Below are 23,628 nucleotides of genomic sequence, written 5' to 3' on the forward strand. Positions count from 1 at the left end.
GAATACATAACAGGAACCCCCTGTGCTTTGAACATAAAAATGTAAGTTTTGCGTCCCTTTATCTGGATGGAACGCCGCACCCCGCCAAGCCATTTCAACCCGACTTTGAAAGCGGTAATGCTGTAAGAGAGTATATGTCACTCATACAGATCACAAATAAGCAGAAATCTGACAATGGTATACTGATTGACCGCGAAGAGTACCTCAGGGGCTACACGCTATTTGCTTTTGACCTTTCACCAGAACAGGAGTGTGGAGAACACCTTTCCCTGATAAGAACAGGCAATCTACGTGCCGAATTCCGCTTTGCAGAAGCGTTGGACCGGACAGTCAATGTGATAATATATGCTCTATTTGATAACATCATCGAGATTAATCAAAGGCGCGATGTGCTGTACGATTATCTATAAATGAAATAAACTAACACTATGCTGCTGAAAAAATGAACACATTACAGATAAACTGTATTCTGTATGCTGCGCAAAGCACAAGGCATATTTTTAAAGGAACGTATCCGTGCGATATGTTGCCGGTCAGTAAACTGTCGCAATACCCCTGCGCGTTTGTAATCAATACGCATAGCAGCGGGCAGCCGGGTGAGCACTGGCTGGCCGCTTATTTTAACGAACAGCGTGAATGTTACTTTTTTGATTCTTACGGGTTAGCCCCTGACAGCCCCCTATTCCCAAAAGCGATAATAAATTTTTTAAACTTGAATTCAAAAAGTGTTTATCACCAAAATAAGCAGTTGCAAAATTTTAACAGCACCGTTTGCGGTCAATATTGCATATACTTTATATTTTACATGTGTAAAAAATACAAATATGTGGATGTACTGGCCCGTTTTAGTGATGACACAAAACGTAATGATTGTTTTGTTTCAAATTTTGTAAGACGACTTCCAAGAAGCCATTGTCTGAGTCATTATGAATATAGATATATACAGAATTGTGTAACTTGTAACCAACGCTGTGCGTGAAGCGTTTTATGTACAACGTGTCATAACTATGACACGTTGTACATAAAACGCTTCACGCACAACGCTGTGTGTGAAGCGTGTTACGCACAACGCTGTATTGTTTGTGTAACTTGTAATCAACATTCTGTTTGATACGTTTTATGTACAACGCATCATATCTATGATGTTTTTCTAATAAACAACGTTGTTTATTAAACTTTATATCGTGTGCTTGAAATTTCTTCCGTTTACAGCAATAGAAACAAAGAACAAAACGTTGTTTTATAAAGCATAAGCATATTTTATTGATATATGTATATATATATATATATATAACACGGTAAAGATGCATTTAAAACATTACATAAAATATTATTGACATAAGTTAAACATTGTGGCGCAAAATACCAACACAAAATACAGTGTATAAAAATAATATAAATTAGTTATATGTTATAGTTTCAGCCACTGTGAATCCTGAAATAGATTTACGGATCTTTTCCTAGGCAGTAAGTAACCGTGCGGTGTTGTTAAACCTGGGGGACTTAAAACATTTATTCGCCCTTTGTTAAGGGTTTGTAACGACATGGGCGATGTCACAGCGCCATCAGAGTCATCCTGCATCTCAGCTTTTAATCGTTCTAAACACATTCTATTCCCCGCATTGGCTATGACGGTTGAGGGAATATTCAATTCAGACATAGCCCGCATAAATTCAGGCCAACCATTCGGTATATTACGGATCGACACACCGTTACTTTGCGTGATGCTTCTTATTAAATCTAACATGTTGGAACCAGGCACAGTGACGCCTTTGTACAGAAACTCCCCTTTACTGTTCCAGTCTGTGATGTGTTTAGAGCGTGTCATTTTACTCAATAGTATTTCACAGTTTTTCTTATACCGGTCATTAACACCGCTCAAAAGCTCATGATAAACAGCATCGGGGGCAATAGGCTGTGTCGTATTATTTGATTCATCAACAGATTTTGCAACGGGTGATAAAAGAGCTAAAGTTGACATTTCACTATCAGCCTGCTTACTCAACACCAGGTATCTCTGCAACAACATTGTATATCGCTTTGCTTTTTCATATTCTGATAAATCATTATTCTGTAGTATTTTCACGATCTCTACATCTAGACCGTGCGTTGCTGTTTTACGTATGTCGTCGCTGTTCGTTTTATTATGTAAACGTTCTATCTGATTCTGAGGCACCAGATACATTTTCTCAGCGTACTCCATCAGCGATTAGACAATAGTCCTGTAATTAGCGGTATAGCAAAACCAAGCAGCGAGCCGATAAAACCACCCGACTGTTTAACCAGAATCTTCTTTTTTCCAATGGCACATTTCTTATTACAAAGTGATTTTATAAGCGCACGCTTCTTTTTAAGGTAGTTCAGCTGCCGCTGAGACAGCGGTATTTTGCCTTTAAGCGTGTTGAGCGCTATCTCACAAATGGCCGTGACTAAATCGTTTGAAGCGTTGGATAAAATAGCATTTCTTTGGATTGGTGTTGCTTTAATTAACGTTTTTAAAAGCACCCAATTACGTCTTATCCGCCCCGACATGTTCACCGTTGTTAGAATGGCAACAAGTGACTAAAGGTTGTACTGTTATAGCTTTATAGAACCACGCTTCTTAATGACAAAAGCGACAGGCTTGTCTGGTGGGAATAAGCCGCTTCGTAAACGATAATCGTCAAGAGCGTTGTTTCTTAAATCAACCAGCAAATACCCATAAGGGGCAGCCGTCGCGGATTCATAGGATTCGAGAAAAAAACGATGTTTCGATGGGTACATTTGTCTAGCCAGAATGCCCACCTGCATTTTATCCCTGGGGTTTTTGAACAGGACCATATATTTTGTGTTTAAATGTATAGTTCTGCTCTTTTTACCTTGACAAAATATGTTTTGGACAAGGTACAGGATACTGAGATTACGATGATGTACATACTTTGTGAAAGCATTCTCAACCTCAGAATTATTACTTGCCGCGTCCATCAAATCATCAATCACTGTTAAATTAACCTTATCAGGGGGAAAAAGTTGATCATCGCTAAAAGACTCTGGTAACCCCTCTATAAAGCGCGTACCGGGGTAATCACGCAGAAGTTGGTCGTATATAGGTTGCCAACAGGTGTAAAACCAAACAACATTATCAGGTACATGAGTCATATGTGTTGCAGCGTGTTGCAACAGCGTTTTGACAAAATAACTTTTACCCGAATTGGACGGCCCCGCTAAAATACATGAGAAAGGGTGTTGAAATCTGGTGTCCATCTTAATAGCCGAACGGCAGTGTTGTGAAGTTGTCCGTAAGAGACCGTTTAGTATAAACACACCTTTGCGTCTTCTGCAAAGTACGCGTCTCTATCTGCCAGCACTTTTTCACACGTACTATACCGGGTTGACGGATCACAACCTTTTTCTGGTCATCGCCTTCGGGGTTTAAAGGATAATCTAAGACCAGTTCTTTCAGGCTGTCAAAGTTAACGTGCTGCGCATTATCAACATTGAGCGTTATACCTTTAACTTTTAAACAGGTCTTTCCGTTGTTTAGTCGATAGCCGTATGACTTGGGACCGGCTGAGACAAATTCTGTTATATGGGTGCCTGTGGGCAGTTCGCTGGTCAACTCACCTAAATAATCACCCAATGGCGGGCACCAGTCACCGGGTCTACTGACAAAAATTACAGAATCGGTGTCGTGATAAAGACATCTATCTTGTAATCTATACAGTAGTTTGTACAGTTCAACACGTGCATAAGCCGTTGTAAAGATGGCTATAGTTACATTTGAAATTGCACCCCTGGTGTAATGATCTTTGGAATACTTCCAATTTACCATAACTGTATCATCGTCAATAAAATCCAAAGCGGACACGTCATAGTACGGTAAGAACGCGTATTCAAAAAGTTTGTCGGGGTCGGTCACTAGACACGTATTGGGCATGTTGCTACGTTGACCAAATTTACCCCATAAGGAATTTAAAAACAATTTTGAAATTTGTCTTTTAGCGGGGTTGATTTCTATGTGTTCGGGTCGTAAAGACACGCCTTCATTTTTTTGATAGGCGTCTATATACTCTTGGCGTTTCTCGGCGTCTGTACACCATTCGGGATAACCAGAGGCCTCTTGTTTATCCCTGAGGTGCGTTTTAATGTAGCCTGAAAACAATTTGTCAGATCTCTCATCAAAATGCCACACCTCATAGATTTTACATACCTTGTAACCCATTTCTACAGCCAAGTTTAGTTCCACGGTACACCATGTACCGATGAGCGCACGTTTTTCTGAATCATGAACGCACGGCTCAGTCTGTCCAGACTCAGCGCATGTGCGACATAATGGAAACATTAACTTGCCGCCCATTTTAACCGGCAGAACCGGAAAGAATAGGCCACGAGGTGGGTAAACTTTAACCCTGGCAAAACCGAAATACTTTGTGACATCACCAAAGTCCTTATAAATAATGCGTGGGTGCTGTATAGGATACGTTTTGGTTTTATTAACATACGGATAGAGACTGGTGAAATCAAAATAGTGTATTTTTTCATCACAGCCTGTTTTGTGATACAGCTTTATGGCGTTTGTGCGCCCGCCATAAAGAGCATCACGTGGCTCCAAGGGTTCGGGTAAATCTTTACCCTTCAGAAAAGCCTGTAGATCCGCATCAGAATCTAGCATAGACTTCCATTCACAACCCCAGATTTCACGTATCTGAAATCCACAACGTTTAAGGTAGTGCAACTTTACCTGCGTCTTGTGGTGTAATTGACCGTAGGTCGTTTTAGTCAGTTTGTTTTTATCATCGGCGTTGTAACAAGCGCCACAGCCGTGGTAAAAACAACCTTGGAATTCAAATGCAGTGGGTGTTCCGTTAATCACGGCATAACCATCCAGGCTGTATTTACCAACATTCTTCTCACCCCCTTGTAAAGCGTGTCTTATACTCACCCCTTCTTTGTGTTCTATGTACATTAACCACTGTATGGCGGGCGTTGAGTAACGCTTCTGCGTCTTGTGATAGTTATCACCCGGTACAAGCGCCAGTGTCTTTTCCTGTAAAAATTTACACCGGTACATGGCCATGCATACGCTCGCCAACGTAACTAATTGAAAAGCCTCGATGTGACGTTTAACCACAACCTTTTTTTTTTTCTTTGTTATTAGAAACTCCTGTTCTGTCATGGCTATAACAGCAGATCTGAAAGCATCACAAGCTTTTTGTAATATTTTCACATCGTCTTTACAATATCGCACGAGCTCTTTTTGAAAGTTAAACGGTTTGTGTACACACTGTTTATACCAAGCTGTAAACTCAGATAATTCATCAGGCATCATGTATTGTGGACCAAAAAACTCTATTGACGGCATAGTTCCTATGTAATTTTGGTTATCAGCTGTGTTAAAAAAATGTGGGAAATAACCTTTGGTACCGTCAAACCCCATCGCCTTTGGTAACTTGCTAAGCCGCATGGGTAAAAAATTTAAAGAGTCGATAAATCTTATCTTCAAATCTTTTACCGTGATGCACATTATGTTGCCGCCTCTAGATAATAATTCAATCTTTAATTTCTCCTTAATCAGCTGGCGCAGCACAAAATATGCATCATAGCGACCTGCATTATGGGCTATGAATGTGTAATGCTCAAATTTTGGTTTCATGAATGTCTTTACAAAGTCTTCGATACACGCAACACCCTTAAACTCCCAGTCTTTCTCCCCCATTAATGTTAAAGCGTAACAGTAGTTTGGTATGTGCACACCTGTCTCCTGCATACACTCAAAATCATAAAAGATGTATTTCTTTGTCGGCTCTTCCGGCTTGATGGTTTGTATATAGCACAAATGGTTCGAAAAACCATCAACGAACACCTTACAAATGGGACACTTTAGGCCTCGGCAGTTATGATCTGTTCGCCTGTAGAGACAACACTTGTCACAATATACATGTTCAAGACAGGATATTTTGTGATCAAGAGCTAAAGCTTTGTGTAGCTCTAAACACTCGTTTGATCGACAAAATACCCTACACAACGAACACCTTAAAGCCGTCACACCGTCGTCAATACAATTCGGCCTGTGACAAGCCTTACAAAAGAAAAGACAATCGTGATTATTTTTATGATGGTAAGCGCTATGACAACGGATGCAATAATATCGGGCTCCAAGAAACGCTTTGATATCGAGTATCCCATAAAAGTGACAATCGTGATATAGCACAAACAGCGTGTCTTTGTAACGACTGTCCGTACTGTAGTATTTCCAATCATTTTGACTATAATAGAGGAGATTGATTGAGACGTTTAAATAATTTTCAAAAATTGCAACATCGCTAAAGCTGACCGCTTTATCAAGCGGCAGATTCAAAGCTTTATGTAGTTGGATCGCTCTCTCCTGTATTACATGATCATCGGCATTGTTACCTTTATCCAGAAGTTTACAGACGCTAGCGGCCAAACACAGGTTATTACCTATGCGTCTGAAGTCATAGAGATATCTCTTTCTTTTATCTATTATTAAACTTTGGGGCAGGCGTTGTAAACTACGCCCAGTCAAGCCAGACCCTGCCCTGTTTTTAAAAATACTGATCACAAATCTTAAGCCTGTGGATAATAAGAATTCAGCGTTACTTTGAAGCGTGTTTGTAATCTGATTCAAAAAACTGGCAGCGTCTAATGTTTCTTGCGGCTTACGATGCGAATAGATGGCATTGTGTAACCCACCCCCCTCCAATCTAAGCTGAACGCGGTCGGCCGGATCCACGCCCGCAAGGACACCATCGAGCATGGCCTGTATAGCCGTATGAATGGCTCGAACCCCCTCTACAAATGATGTAACCCTGTCCAAATTAACAAACCGATAGTGATTGTGGTACTCAACGGCTCTGAAATTCGGTCGTTGTCGTTCATAACTGTTAATTGCCTCTAAGTATACATGTTGCCGACCTTCGTCATTACCGGGTGACTCAACACGGCCTGCATCATCATATATGGGGCTTGCATCGCGCTCAATATTGTCAGCCTGTGATTCGTCATTCGGTAATGCATGGGGTGGGGATTGATCTAAATCTACACGCCTCGCACTGTGCTGACCGCCTACCACATGTTCCCTGTGCCGCTTGCGTTTTCTCAATTGACCACCTACCGCATGTTCCCTGTGCCGCTTGCGCTTTCTCGATCTGATTAATGTTGTTACAGCCTGTTTCACCTTTGCGCGTCGGAATAACTGTGAGATCTTGTATGTTAAACAAGGTTTAATTCGTGGTTTTTTTTTACAGTCATTTAAATTTAAAACACGTTTCAAACCATTGCCTAGCATGCCTAGTCACGGATCAGTTTCATTTATTTCTGCAAAATGATGTATGTTGGCTTTAATAAATTCAGTGGTCTTAACCGACCGATCTATGTATTTTGACATGACATTCATATACGTCTCAACAACTTCTTTAACAATGTCTTGTTTACATTTACTACCGTGGCACACACCTTTAATGTGTTTTAACAAGTATCCGGCTTTTACGCCCATGTTCTCAACATCTTCCCGTATCTTACCCAACAGCGCGTAAAATTGTATTTCAGCGTCTTGGCCTAATTGTTCTGAATTTTGACATTCATCAACTATGTCGGGCGCTAGCCCTCGCGCCGGTACACAAGCATCAGCCGATGCGTGTACCAGGGCTGTCGTTGTAAAAATATTGGGCATTGATGTTACACAATCAACCGTTGTAGTATCACCAGGTATTCCTGCAACGGCTGATAATACTTCATCAGAACTATTCTGCGGATCTTGTGTCGTTGACTCTACACAGTTTGTAATAAGCTCTTGCCCATTTATGTCATCAATATCTGATATCACAGGATTACCAGCTATGTGTCTTGTTTCTGTTTCAGAGCAATCCTGTGTATCGGTAATAGTGATGACATCGGATTGCGACAATTGCTTAACATTACTTCTTGAGTCAATATTTGATAACAAACCAATGCCTGCTATGTGCCTTGTTTCTGTTTCAGAACAAACCTGTGTATCTGGAATTGTGATTACAGCGGATTGCGACAATTGCTTAACATTACTTCTTGAGAGACGCGATGCCCTCTTAACCTTTACAGTCTTTGTATTACCAGCGACATCCCGGTCTGCAGTGTTAAACGCTGTGTGTTTTGATGTTACAGCAACATCATTACTTACGCATGATACAGTTTGTAACGCGATCCTTCTCCGTTGTGGCTTATCATTTTCGGAATATGACAATTTTCTTTTCAGATCTGTAAATGTTGAATTATGACTTCTCTCATTCGTTCTTGGTCGAGCCGGCTTTCGTTTGTTCGGTACGATACAGCCGTTATGCACAGCCATAACTGATGACCTAGCAACGTCCTTATGTACAATTGCCGGCGTTACGAATTGATGGTTCTCCGCTTCAGCGGCGGTTGTGCGTTTTGATATTTTCCCGCTTGTACTAGGTCTGTGTATCTGCGCGCATGTATCACTGACTGTTGGTATCAAAGGAGCATAGCGTCTTGCTACAGCATCATCTGTAATACATATATTATAAAATAAATATAAACGACTCTGCATGTAAATCAGTATTTAAATCACCGCATAACAATATACCATATAACAGTGTTTGATTACACACCTGCTGCTGCGAATTGATGGCTTTCCGTTTCAGCGGCGGTTGTGCGTTTTGATATTTTCCCGCTTGTACTAAGACGGTGTATTTGCGCTACTGTATCACATCCTGATGGTATCGTCGGCGCATAACGCATTGCTACAGCGTCATCTGTAATACATATATTATAAAATAAATATAAACAACGCTGCCTGAAAATCAGCATTTAAATCAACGCATAACAATATACCATATAACAGTGCTTGATTACACACCTGCTTTATATTCGAATGTTTTAGCACGACCCCCTGTCGCGTGTGGGAAAAACGGTTGCTCATCAACAACATTGCTGTTCTGTATAGATGTGTTGTGACAATAATCAGGTTTGTTCAATATATCCCGTAGAATAACATCAGCCATCGCATCATCCATTTTTGTGGCATCTTTAGCCGGTGAAAAATGAAAAATAAAAATAAAAAAATAAAAAATATTACATACGGTATAAAATTAGAATAACATGAAAAAGCGATTCATTACTGAGAATATAAAGTGTGTACAGTTGACAACAAATCAGCACAACTGTACAAGGTTTATTTTTAATTCTTTAGCCGTGGAAAAATAAATAAATAAATAAAAAATAAAAATAAAAAATAAAAAATAAAATAAAAAATAAATAAAGATATCATGTTACTCACAATCTGGCGCCAATTCCAAAATATTATTAAAATCCGGTATAGCGCTGAAGTCTAAGCCAAAGGGACTATCAACAGACAAATCGAGATTCTCTGTATTTGTGATTACTGTCAAATCGTGGGAAATAAAAATGAGAAAATAATAATTATTTAATAATTACTATTTAATAATTACTTATCAATGTATCCAGACTGTTGTACGTTCATACTATTTAAACTTTTAAAAATGAACAAATTGTAGACCTTGACTATAATTTCATACTATTTAAACTTGAAATATAAATAAAAACGCGTCAATGTCCTTTATAGACATAGCTTACTTTGAGAGGTTTGATAACTTGGCAAAGCATCATCATCATCAGAAGAAGAAGATCTGTTTCTAACCATGAAAGTGTTTTTGTTGTTGATGTTCTGCATTGTCTGTCTCTGAAAATGAGAGACGGTTAATATCTATCAAACGAATTAGTTGAAATATTGTGTTGGCGCATTCCCAAAATGAACCACTAGATGTCGCTATTACCACATATTTAAATAACATTCAGACAGCCACATTATTAAAACTATATGTTCTATGTGTTACAATGCATCGCTAAACAACAACATCAATGTGGGTATACCCACATTGATGTTGCTGTTTAGCGATGCATTTCACATATGAGTGCATAATGCGCTTTGCACAATAGGTTTGAAATATTAACATATTATACATGTATGCCTAAAAACAAAGGATGCAATGGCAGGACAGAATCGTGTAACAGTGTGTATATCGTGGCATAGAAACAACATATTTAAACAGCATTCAGAGCCATATTTGTAAAATAAAATAAATAAATAAATAAATAAAATAAAAAATGCAATATGTATAAATATAATAATAATAATAATAATTATGATAATAATAATAATAATAATAATAATTTTTTTTTTTTTTTTGTTGTTGATGTTCTGCATTGTCTGTCTCTGAACCAATAATGAAAATGAGAGACGGTTAATATCTATCAAACGAATTAGTTGAAATATTGTGTTGGCGCATTCCCAAAATGAACCACTAGATGTCGCTATTACCACATATTTAAATAACATTCAGACAGCCACATTATTAAAACTATATGTTCTATGTGTTACAATGCATCGCTAAACAACAACATCAATGTGGGTATACCCACATTGATGTTGCTGTTTAGCGATGCATTTCACATATGAGTGCATAATGCGCTTTGTACAATAGGTTTGAAATATTAACATATTATACATGTATGCCTAAAAACAAAGGATGCAATGGCAGGACAGAATCGTGTAACAGTGTGTATATCGTGGCATAGAAACAACATATTTAAACAGCATTCAGAGCCATATTTGTAAAATAAATAAAAAATAAAAAATAAAAAAAATGCAATATGTATAAATATAATAATAATAATAATAATTATGATAATAATAATAATAATAATAACAACAACACTTACCATTATAACTTCAAGTGTGTATAGCTGTGCGGCTTCAGTTGAAATTTCTTCTCAGTGCACTTCAGTGATGTGGTCTGTTCTTATAACACTGGCTGTGAGCCATATGGCCCCCACCAACCTGTGGTACGCCGTCCCACATTTCCAAGATGCTTGGGGCGGGACTTTTAAATATATAAATTCTAGTCTATAATTTAGTAAATGTGATAAATATTTTCAGTTACAATAAAGATATAATCTTTTAGCTGTTTCTTAAATGTCATACACAGCGCATCAAACGCATACCAAATACATTTATATTATATATACAGAAGAAAAAAGAAAAAAATAAATAAAAAATAAAAATCCTGAGTGGTCTAAACTACTTGTATAGATTGAATGGAAGTCATTCCAAATGGGTATATCTTATACTGTAGAATATGAGGCTCATAAAAAGCGCATAAATTATTTAATAATAAAATGAATTTATAAAAAGCATTATACAGAAGTTCTTATGAACTAATGTGCATGAATACAAAATTATTTTATGATTCCATAAATATACACTGGCTTACTGATTTGTAGCTAAAATTACAAAAAATATTGTCTTTGTACATGAATACAAAATTATTTTATGATTCCATAAATATACACGGGCTTACTGATTTGATTAGGACCCATCACCATGATATCTCATTATGGTATGTAATGAATCCAAAAGATGGAAAAATCCGATTTGAGTCAACACATAAACCTGTAGGTGGTGCTAATGTTCCTCTACAGAGATAACAATCGAAAATGGTCATGGTCAAATTATAAGCAATGGTCATGGTCAAATTTGCACATCGTGCTTCTGAGGGGTTTCTGTGACATTTAAAATGACCTTTGTGACATTTTAAAATGACCTTTTAAATTAGTGCCATGTGTGATGAACCCTTGCTTCTAAGAATGGTCATGGTTAAATTGTACATCGTGGCTTCTGAGGGTTTCTGTGACATTTAAAATGACCTTTGTGACATTTTAAAATGACCTTTTAAATTAGTGCCATGTGTGATGAACCCTTGCTTCTAAGAATGGTCATGGTCATTAGTGATTATCCTTTTTAAAACTGTAACATGTGTGACTCATGAAGTTTCAGCTGCTGGAATGTAAGAACATTTTGTGTTACAAAAAAAAAAAGATGTATTTTAAAGTGTGTGTCATATGTGACATTCTGCGACTGGTGCTGCTCGACACTCTGCGACTGGTGTCATGCAACAATTTTTAATACGGTTTAATAACGCAACAATTTTTAATACGGTTTAATATCGAACACTATAAATTTTATATTAATTTTATATTAAGCGATATAAAACACTATCATTTAATATTAAAAGGGGGCGGGTCCTAGGGCAAGGGGGCGTTAACAACTGTCAAGTTTGACAGAAAGGTTGACTTTATCTACTTAACTGTGTCCTGCCCCGCGTGTGTATAACTGTGTCCTGCCCCGAGTGTATATATAACTGTCCTGCCCCAGCGTGTGTATATAACTGTGTCCTGCCCCCGCGTGTGTATATAACTGTGTCCTTCCCGCGTGTATATAACTGTGTCCTTCCCGCGTGTATATAACTGTGTCCTTCCCGCGTGTATATAACTGTGTCCTTCTCGCGTTTGTATGTAACTGTGTCCTGCCCGTGTGTATATAACTGTGTCCTGCCCCGCGTGTATATATAACTGTGTCCTGCCCCGCGTGTATATATAATTGTGTCCTGCCCTGCGTGTATATATAACTGTGTCCTGCCCTGCGTGTATATATAACTGTGTCCTGCCCCGCGTGTATATATAACTGTGTCCTGCCCCGCGTGTATATATAACTGTGTCCTGCCCCGCATGTATATATAACTGTGTCCTGCCCCGCGTGTATATATAACTGTGTCCTGCCCCCGCGTGTATATATAACTGTGTCCTGCCCCCGTGTGTATATATAACTGTGTCCTGCCCCCGCGTGTATATATAACTGTGTCCTGCCCCCGCGTGTATATATAACTGTGTCCTGCCCCGCCTGTGTATAACTGTGTCCTGCCCCGCCTGTGTATAACTGTGTCCTGCCCCCCCCCTGTTTATAACTGTTTCCTGCCCCACTTGTATATATAACTGTGTCCTGCCCCCCATGTGTATAACTGTGTCCTGCCCCGCGTGTATATAACTGTGTCCTGCCCCGCGTGTATATAACTGTGTCCTGCCCCGCGTGTGTATAACTGTGTCCTGCCCCGCGTGTGTATAACTGTGTCCTGCCCCGCGTGTGTATAACTGTGTCCTGCCCCGCGTGTGTATATAACTGTGTCCTGCCCCCGCGTGTGTATGTAACTGTGTCCTGCCCCGTGTGTATATATAACTGTGTCCTGCCCCGTGTGTATATATAACTGTGTCCTGCCCCGCGTGTATATATAACTGTGTCCTGCCCCGCGTGTATATATAACAGTGTCCTGCCCCGCGTGTGTATGTAACAGTGTCCTGCCCCGCGTGTGTATGTAACAGTGTCCTGCCCCGCGTGTGTATATAACAGTGTCCTGCCCCGCGTGTATATATAACAGTGTCCTGCCCCGCGTGTATATATAACTGTGTCCTGCCCCCGCGTGTATATATAACTGTGTCCTGCCCCCGCGTGTATATATAACTGTGTCCTGCCCCGCGTGTATATATAACTGTGTCCTGCCCCGCGTGTGTATAACTGTGTCCTGCCCCGCGTGTGTATAACTGTGTCCTGCCCCCGCGTGTATATATAACAGTGTCCTGCCCCGCGTGTGTATGTAACAGTGTCCTGCCCCGCGTGTGTATGTAACAGTGTCCTGCCCCCGCGTGTGTATATAACAGTGTCCTGCCCCGCGTGTATATATAACAGTGTCCTGCCCCGCGTGTATATATAACTGTGTCCTGCCCCCGCGTGTATATATAACTGTGTCCTGCCCCCGCGTGTATATATAACTGTGTCCTGCCCCGCGTGTATATATAACTGTGTCCTGCCCCGCGTGTGTATAACTGTGTCCTGCCCCGCGTGTGTATAACTGTGTCCTGCCCCGCGTGTATATATAACAGTGTCCTGCCCCGTGTGTGTATATAACAGTGTCCTGCCCCCGCGTGTGTATATAACAGTGTCCTGCCCCCGCGTGTGTATATAACAGTGTCCTGCCCCGCGTGTATATATAACTGTGTCCTGCCCCGCGTGTATATATAACTGTGTCCTGCCCCGCGTGTGTGTATAACTGTGTCCTGCCCCGCGTGTGTGTATAACTGTGTCCTGCCCCGCGTGTGTGTATAACTGTGTCCTGCCCCGCGTGTGTTTATAACTGTGTCCTGCCCCGCGTGTGTATAACTGTGTCCTGCCCCGCGTGTGTATAACTCTGTCCTGCCCCGCGTGTGTATAACTGTGTCCTGCCCCGCGTGTGTATAACTGTGTCCTGCCCCGCGTGTGTATAACTGTGTCCTGCCCCGCGTGTGTATAACTGTGTCCTGCCCCGCATGTGTATATATAACAGTGTCCTGCCCCGCGTGTGTATATAACTGTGTCCTGCCCCCGCGTGTGTATATAACTGTGTCCTTCCAGCGTGTATATAACTGTGTCCTTCCCGCGTGTATATAACTGTGTCCTTCCCGCGTGTATATATAACTGTGTCCTGCCCCGCGTGTGTATAACTGTGTCCTGCCCCGCGTGTATATATAACAGTGTCCTGCCCCGTGTGTGTATATAACAGTGTCCTGCCCCGCGTGTGTATATAACAGTGTCCTGCCCCCGCGTGTGTATATAACAGTGTCCTGCCCCGCGTGTATATATAACTGTGTCCTGCCCCGCGTGTGTGTATAACTGTGTCCTGCCCCGCGTGTGTGTATAACTGTGTCCTGCCCCGCGTGTGTTTATAACTGTGTCCTGCCCCGCGTGTGTGTATAACTGTGTCCTGCCCCGCGTGTGTGTATAACTGTGTCCTGCCCCGCGTGTGTGTATAACTGTGTCCTGCCCCGCGTGTGTGTATAACTGTGTCCTGCCCCGCGTGTGTATATAACAGTGTCCTACCCCCGCGTGTGTATATAACAGTGTCCTGCCCCCGCGTGTGTATATAACAGTGTCCTGCCCCCGCGTGTGTATGTAACAGTGTCCTGCCCCCGCGTGTGTATGTAACAGTGTCCTGCCCCCGCGTGTGTATATAACAGTGTCCTGCCCCGCGTGTGTATATAACAGTGTCCTGCCCCCGCGTGTGTATATAACAGTGTCCTGCCCCCGCGTGTGTATATAACAGTGTCCTGCCCCCGCGTGTGTATATAACAGTGTCCTGCCCCAGCGTGTGTATATAACAGTGTCCTGCCCCCGCGTGTGTATATAACAGTGTCCTGCCCCCGCGTGTGTATATAACAGTGTCCTGCCCCCGCGTGTGTATATAACAGTGTCCTGCCCCCGCGTGTGTATATAACAGTGTCCTGCCCCCGCGTGTGTATATAACAGTGTCCTGCCCCCGCGTGTGTATATAAGTGTCCTGCCCCAGCGTGTGTATATAACAGTGTCCTGCCCCCGCGTGTGTATATAACAGTGTCCTGCCCCTGCGTGTGTATAACTGTGTCCTGCCCCTGCGTGTGTATAACTGTGTCCTGCCCCGCGTGTGTATAACAGTGTCCTGCCCCGCGTGTGTATATAACAATGTCCTGCCCCCGCGTGTGTATATAAGTGTCCTGCCCCCGCGTGTGTATATAAGTGTCCTGCCCCCGCGTGTGTATATAACAGTGTCCTGCCCCCGCGTGTGTATATAACAGTGTCCTGCCCCCGCGTGTGTATATAACAGTGTCCTGCCCCCGCGTGTGTATATAACAGTGTCCTGCCCCCGCGTGTGTATATAACAGTGTCCTGCCCCCGCGTGTGTATATAACAGTGTCCTGCCCCCGCGTGTGTATATAACAGTGTCCTGCCCCCGCGTGTGTATATAACAGTGTCCTGCCCCCGCGTGTGTATATAACAGTGTCCTGCCCCCGCGTGTATATAACAGTGTCCTGCCCCCGCGTGTGTATATAACAGTGTCCTGCCCCGCGTGTGTATATAACAGTGTCCTGCCCCTGCGTGTGTATAACTGTGTCCTGCCCCTGCGTGTGTATAACTGTGTCCTGCCCCGCGTGTGTATAACTGTGTCCTGCCCCGCGTGTGTATATAACAGTGTCCTGTCCTGCCCCGCGTGTATATATAACTGTGTCCTGCCCCCGCGTGTATATATAACTGTGTCCTGCCCCCGCGTGTATATATAACTGTGTCCTGCCCCCGCGTGTATATATAACTGTGTCCTGCCCCCGCGTGTATATATAACTGTGTCCTGCCCCGCGTGTGTATAACTGTGTCCTGCCCCGCGTGTGTATAACTGTGTCCTGCCCCGCGTGTGTATAACTGTGTCCTGCCCCGCGTGTGTATAACTGTGTCCTGCCCCGCGTGTGTATAACTGTGTCCTGCCCCGCGTGTATATATAACTGTGTCCTGCCCCGCGTGTATATATAACTGTGTCCTGCCCCGCATGTATATATAACTGTGTCCTGCCCCCGCGTGTATATATAACTGTGTCCTGCCCCCGCGTGTATATATAACTGTGTCCTGCCCCGCCTGTGTATAACTGTGTCCTGCCCCGCCTGTGTATAACTGTGTCCTGCCCCCCCCCTGTTTATAACTGTTTCCTGCCCCACTTGTATATATAACTGTGTCCTGCCCCCCGTGTGTATAACTGTGTCCTGCCCCGCGTGTATATAACTGTGTCCTGCCCCGCGTGTGTATAACTGTGTCCTGCCCCGCGTGTGTATAACTGTGTCCTGCCCCGCGTGTGTATAACTGTGTCCTGCCCCGCGTGTGTATATAACTGTGTCCTGCCCCGCGTGTGTATATAACTGTGTCCTGCCCCGCGTGTGTATATAACTGTGTCCTGCCCCGCGTGTATATATAACTGTGTCCTGCCCCGCGTGTATATATAACTGTGTCCTGCCCCCGCGTGTATATATAACTGTGTCCTGCCCCCGCGTGTATATATAACTGTGTCCTGCCCCCGCGTGTGTATATAACAGTGTCCTGCCCTCGCGTGTGTATGTAACAGTGTCCTGCCCCCGCGTGTGTATGTAACAGTGTCCTGCCCTCGCGTGTGTATGTAACAGTGTCCTGCCCTCGCGTGTGTATATAAGTGTCCTGCCCTCGCGTGTGTATATAAGTGTCCTGCCCCCGCGTGTTTATATATCCGTGTCCTGCCCCCGTGTGTGTATATAACTGTTTCCTGCCCCCGCGTGTATATGACTGTGTCCTGCCCCGCGTGTGTATATATCAGTGTCCTGCCCCCGCGTGTGTATATAACTGTGTCCTGCCCCCGCGTGTGTGTATATCAGTGTCCTGCCCCCGCGTGTTTATATATCTGTGTCCTGCCCCCGTGTGTGTATATAACTGTTTCCTGCCCGCGTGTATATAACTGTGTCCTGTCCCCGCGTGTGTATATGACTGTGTCCTGCCCCGCGTGTGTATATGACTGTGTCCTGCCCCACGTGTGTATATAACTGTGTCCTGCCCGCGTGTGTATATGACTGTGTCCTGCCCGCGTGTGTATATAACTGTGTCCTGCCCCCGCGTGTGTATATAACTGTGTCCTGCCCCCGCGTGTATATATAACTGTGTCCTGCCCCCGCGTGTATATATAACTGTGTCCTGCCCCCGCGTGTATATATAACTGTGTCCATATAACAGTGTCCTGCCCCGCGTGTGTATGTAACAGTGTCCTGCCCCGCGTGTGTATGTAACAGTGTCCTGCCCTTGCGTGTGGATATAACAGTGTCCTGCCCCTGCGTGTGTATGTAACAGTGTCCTGCCCCTGCGTGTGTATGTAACAGTGTCCTGCCCCCGCGTGTGTATGTAACAGTGTCCTGCCCCCGCGTGTATATGTAACAGTGTCCTGCCCCTGCGTGTGGATATAACAGTGTCCTGCCCCTGCGTGTGGATATAACAGTGTCCTGCCCCTGCGTCTGTATGTAACAGTGTCCTGCCCCCGCGTGTGTTGCCCCCGCGTGTGTATGTAACAGTGTCCTGCCCCCGCGTGTGTATGTAACAGTGTCCTGCCCCCGCGTGTGTATGTAACAGTGTCCTGCCCCCGCGTGTGTATGTAACAGTGTCCTGCCCCCGCGTGTGTATGTAACAGTGTCCTGCCCCCGCGTGTGTATGTAACAGTGTCCTTCCCCCGCGTGTGTATGTAACAGTGTCCTGCCCCCGCGTGTGTATGTAACAGTGTCCTTCCCCCGCGTGTGTATGTAACAGTGTCCTTCCCCCGCGTGTGTATGTAACAGTGTCCTGCCCCCGCGTGTGTATGTAACTGTGTCCTGCCCCCGCGTGTGTATGTAACTGTGTCCTTCCCCCGCGTGTGTATGTAACTGTGTCCTTCCCCCGCGTGTGTATGTAACAGTTTCCTTCCCCCGCGTGTGTATGTAACAGTGTCCTGCCCCCGCGTGTGTATGTAACAGTGTCCTGCCCCCGCGTGTGTATGTAACAGTGTCCTGCCCCCGCGTGTGTATGTAACAGTGTCCTGCCCCCGCGTGTATATGTAACAGTGTCCTGCCCCCGCGTGTGGATATAACAGTGTCCTGCCCCCGCGTGTGTATGTAACAGTGTCCTGCCCTCGCGTGTGTATGTAACAGTGTCCTGCCCTCGCGTGTGTATGTAACAGTGTCCTGCCCCCGCGTGTGTATGTAACAGTGTCCTGCCCTCGCGTGTGTATGTAACAGTGTCCTGCCCTCGCGTGTGTATATAAGTGTCCTGCCCCCGCGTGTGTATATAAGTGTCCTGCCCCCGCGTGTTTATATATCCGTGTCCTGCCCCCGCGTGTGTATATAACTGTTTCCTGCCCCCGTGTATATGACTGTGTCCTGCCCCGTGTGTGTATATAACTGTGTCCTGCCCGCGTGTGTATATGACTGTGTCCTGCCCCGCGTGTGTATATATCAGTGTCCTGCCCCCGCGTGTGTATATAACTGTGTCCTACCCCCGCGTGTGTGTATATCAGTGTCCTGCCCCCGCGTGTTTATATATCCGTGTCCTGCCCCCGTGTGTGTATATAACTGTTTCCTGCCCACGTGTATATAACTCTGTCCTGCCCCCGCGTGTGTATATGACTGTGTCCTGCCCCGCGTGTGTATATGACTGTGTCCTGCCCCGCGTGTGTATATAACTGTGTCCTGCCCGCGTGTGTATATGACTGTGTCCTGCCCCCGCGTGTATATAACTGTGTCCTGCCCCCGCGTGTGTATATAACTGTGTCCTGCCCCCGCGTGCGTGTGTATATAACTGTGTCCTGCCCCCGCGTGCGTGCGTGTGTATATAACTGTGTCCTGCCCCCGCGTGCGTGTGTATATAACTGTGTCCTGCCCCCGCGTGCGTGTGTATATAACTGTGTCCTGCCCCCGCGTGCGTGTGTATATAACTGTGTCCTGCCCCCGCGTGCGTGTGTATATAACTGTGTCCTGCCCCCGCGTGCGTGTGTATATAACTGTGTCCTGCCCCCGCATGTGTATATAACTGTGACCTGCGTGTGTATGTATATAACTGTGTCCTGCCCCCGCGCGCGCGTGCACAACTGTGTCCTGCCCCCGCGCGCGCGTGCACAACTGTGTCCTGCCCCCGCGCGCGCGTGCACAACTGTGTCCTGCCCCCGCGCGCGCGTGCACAACTGTGTCCTGCCCCCGCGCGCGCGTGCACAACTGTGTCCTGAGATGGTGCCGGCCTATCTGTATATGAATAGCAGTCTCACTATGGGTTTCGCAGATACCGTAGATGGTGCAGGTCTGTCTGTATATGAATAGCAGTCTCACTATGGGTTTCGCAGATACCGTAGATGGTGCCGGCCTATCTGTATATGAATAGCAGTCTCACTACGGGTTCCGCAGCAGCGGGACTAAGGGGTGTGTGCACAGCGTTCGTCCCTATATTACACCTAGGGCTGCTCCAAATCCCATTAACATTCCTTGGGCATGTACGGAGTGCTGGGGTGGAATTTCACTTATGACTCATGCGAATTGGATGTCCAACCGGTACTCCCCCCATATCTTCTGCCTCCTCCTTACTGAGCAACGCTGGCCGCCTCCTGTATCACATCCCCCGTTTCGTAGGCTGCGACTCTTTCCTCTTTCCCCTGATGGGCACGTCTTTCACTGTCCGCCACCGCTGCTTATGTATAATGGGACACCCAGTGACCCTAGAGGAGCTGTCACTTTCTGTCGCTAACTAGCGGTACGCTGGTACGCTCGGTCGGTGCAGCACGACCAAATCTCCTGTCTCCATGGTCAGGTCACTCCCCGTTTCTTCTGCTGAGCTGCCCCTGCTCGTAGTCAGGCCGCCGTTACACCACCAGTTCAGGCCAGGCTCAGGGACTCAGGACCTCACCCGCTACCACCCGTTCTCCGCTCTCTGCACCACACAGCCTCTAAACTCCGTTTACCGGTCAGTCCTTTTTCCAGTTAATGGTCTCTCTCCTCGGACGCTGTATCTTCCTCCACCAGCACGCGAACACCACTTTGTCCTGGCGCGGGGGCTTCTAGAAGAATTTTCTCCAGTCCCCTCGTGCCCATCTAGTCCCACTGTCCCGCTGATCCCATAGTACAGGGTGCATTGAAATAGGATCACCCTCAAGGGCATATAACTACCATATAAATTTCATTTATTTACACTCGTACAAATCATAGCATCATACTAGGGAGCTACACTTATAGCTATAGTAATAATACAGGGACATGACTGGGGAGGTGAGGGGATCTGGGAGTGTCACAGTGACATCACTTATATCTATAGTAATAATACGGGGACATGACTGGGGCGGGGAGGGGATCTGGGAGCGTCACAGTGACATCACTTATATCTATAGTAATACAGGGACATGACTGGGGAGGTGAGGGGATGCGGGAGCATCACAGTGACATCACTTATATCTATAGTGATAATACAGGTACATGACTGGGGAGGTGAGGGGATCTGGGAGTGTCACTGTGACATCACTTATATCTATAGTGATAATACAGGGACATGACTGGGGAGGTGAGGGGATCTGGCAGTATTTATAGTGATATTGATGCCTTCCCCATTTTGCAGGATTGCACAGTAGTGAAGAAGACATCCAATGAGTGTGAGACACCCAGCAGCCGTCCCTGTTTGTCAGAAGGACTAAGCAGAACCCAGAGCCCCATTACGGTGCCTCCACCTCACTCACTGATACTTGAGAGACACAGTGACCAGAAGATCCTGGAACTCACCAACAAGATCATTCAGCTGCTGACTGGAGAGGTGAATGCTGGGAATGGGACATTATACAGTAACACCAGGGCATGTGTCTGGGTGATGACTAGAGAGGTGACTGCCGGGAATGGGGCATTACACAGTAACGCCAGGGCACGTGTCTGGGTGATGACTGGAGAGGTGACTGCTGGGAATGGGACATTATACAGAAACACCAGGGGATGTGTCTGGGTGATGACTGGAGAGGTGACTGCTGGGAATGGGACATTATATAGTAACACCAGGTGATGTGTCTGGGTGATGACTGGAGAGGTGACTGCTGGGAATGGGGCATTATACAGTAACACCAGGGGACATGTCTGGGCGTTGACTGGAGACGTGACTGCTGGGAATGGGACATTATACAGTAACATCGGGGAATGTGTCTGGGTGATAACTGGAGAGGTGCCTGTTGGGAATTGCACATTATACAGTAACACCAGGGGATATGTCTGGGTGATGACTGGAGAGGTGACTGCTGGGAATGGGGCATTATACAGTAACACCAGGGGACGTGTCTGGGTGATGACTGAAGAGGTGACTGCTGGGAATGGGACATTATACAGTAACACCAGGGGACGTGTCCGGGTGATGACTGGAGAGGTGACTGCTGGGAATGGGACATTATACAGTAACACCAGGGGATGTGTCTGGGTGATGACTGGAGAGGTGACTGCTGGGAATGGGACATTATACAGTAACACCAGGGGATGTGTCTGGGTGATGACTGGAGAGGTGACTGCTGGGAATGGGGCATTATACAGTAACACCAGGGGATGTGTCGGGGTGATGACTGTATCACTGTGTGTCTGGTTCCTATAAGGTGTCAGGATGTCACTGTCTATGTCTCCATGCAGGAGGGGGAGTATATAGAGGAACACAGGGGTCTGTACAAGGACGTGATGATTGAGAATCACCGGCCCCTCACATTACTGGGTAAGAGGAGACTGTCATGTATTGTACAGTGGAGAGCAGGTATGGGGGCCCCTATATACACACATCATCTGATAATCACATATATACACTGTACTCAGTCACTGTGTGTCTCCTACAGAAGGACCCAGTAACAGAGATACCCCAGAGAGATGTCCCCGTCCTCTGTATTCCCAGGATTGTACAGAGGAGAATCACAGGATCCCACAGGAGGATCAGGTAGGTGGGATTCAGGGTCTCACCCATACACCAAAGTGACTGTAACTACATGATCTGTAGAGGAGCTGTGTCTTGTACACTGATATTATACTGTTTCACCTCAGTTTAATTAGACTGTATGCAAATGTCATTAGAGTGTTTGTTTGTTTGTTTGTTTGTTTTTTAGGCACAACGTCTGTCTGATATTAAAATACAAGGTACAGAGGTAGAAGAAGAGACATATGTGACTGATATAAAGGCAGAAGATATAGAGGACGAAGAAGAGACGTATGTGACTGATATAAAGGCAGAAGATATAGAGGGAGAAGAAGAGACGTATGTGACTGATATAAAGGCAGAAGATATAGAGGAAGAAGAAGAGACGTATGTGACTGATATAAAGGCAGAAGATATAGAGGGAGAAGAGGAGACATTTGTGACTGATATAAAGGCAGAAGATATAGAGGGAGAAGAAGAGATGTATATGACTGATATAAAGGCAGAAGATATAGAAGGAGAAGAAGAGACGTATGTGACTGATACAAAGGCAGAAGATACAGAGGGAGAAGAAGAGACGTATGTGACTGATATAAAGGCAGAAAATATAGAGGATGAAGAAGAGACGTATGTGAGGGGTGAACAGCAGTGTAAGGAGGAGGAGATTCCTACAGATATCAGCACAGGTGAGTAATAAACACTTTTCTCTGACGTCCGTAGTGGATGCTGGGACTTCCTTAAGGACCATGGGGAATAGCGGCTCCGCAGGAGACTGGGCACAAAGTAAAAGCTTTAGGACTAGCTGGTGTGCACTGGCTCCTCCCCCTATGACCCTCCTCCAAGCCTCAGTTAGAATTTTGTGCCCGGCCGAGAAGGGTGCAATCTGGGTGGCTCTCCTGAGCTGCTTAGAGTAAAAGTTTAGACTTAGGTTTTTTTATTTTCAGTGAGTCCTGCTGGCAACAGGCTCACTGCATCGAGGGACTAAGGGGAGAAGAAGCGAACTCACCTGCGTGCAGAGTGGATTGGGCTTCTTAGGCTACTGGACATTAGCTCCAGAGGGATCAATCACAGGCCCAGCCATGGATGGGTCCCGGAGCCGCGCCGCCGGCCCCCTTACAGAGCCAGAAGACAGAAGAGGTCCAGAAATCGGCGGCAGAAGACGTCCTGTCTTCAGTAAAGGTAGCGCACAGCACTGCAGCTGTGCGCCATTGCTCTCAGCACACTTCACACTCCGGTCACTGAGGGTGCAGGGCGCTGGGGGGGGGGCGCCCTGAGACGCAATATAAACACTTGTTTTGGCAAAATATACATCACATATAGCTCCTGGGCTATATGGATGTATTTAACTCCTGCCAGTTTTTCTGTAAAAAGCAGGAGAAAAGGCCGCCGAGAAGGGGGCGGAGCCAATCTCCTCAGCACACAAGCGCCATTTTCCCTCACAGCTCCGCTAGAAGGACGTCTCCCTGACACTCCCCTGCAGTCCTGCACTACAGAAA

At 45.1% G+C, this 23,628-nt stretch overlaps 1 protein-coding gene across 1 annotated transcript in view; it reads left to right on the forward strand.

Annotated features, from left to right (window-relative positions):
• The window catches only part of LOC134983269 (uncharacterized), a 402,217-nt gene that overhangs the window by 131,230 nt on the left and 247,359 nt on the right, over nucleotides 1-23,628 (forward strand). The window contains exons 4-7 of the mRNA XM_063948992.1: nucleotides 20,752-21,013; nucleotides 21,862-21,940; nucleotides 22,059-22,156; nucleotides 22,323-22,818. Of these exons, the coding sequence (XP_063805062.1) occupies nucleotides 20,752-21,013; nucleotides 21,862-21,940; nucleotides 22,059-22,156; nucleotides 22,323-22,818 (935 nt within the window). The remainder of the gene's footprint in view (nucleotides 1-20,751; nucleotides 21,014-21,861; nucleotides 21,941-22,058; nucleotides 22,157-22,322; nucleotides 22,819-23,628) is intronic.

This window comes from Pseudophryne corroboree, assembly GCF_028390025.1.
Source record: "Pseudophryne corroboree isolate aPseCor3 chromosome 3 unlocalized genomic scaffold, aPseCor3.hap2 SUPER_3_unloc_11, whole genome shotgun sequence".
NCBI classification, from domain to species: domain Eukaryota; kingdom Metazoa; phylum Chordata; class Amphibia; order Anura; family Myobatrachidae; genus Pseudophryne; species Pseudophryne corroboree.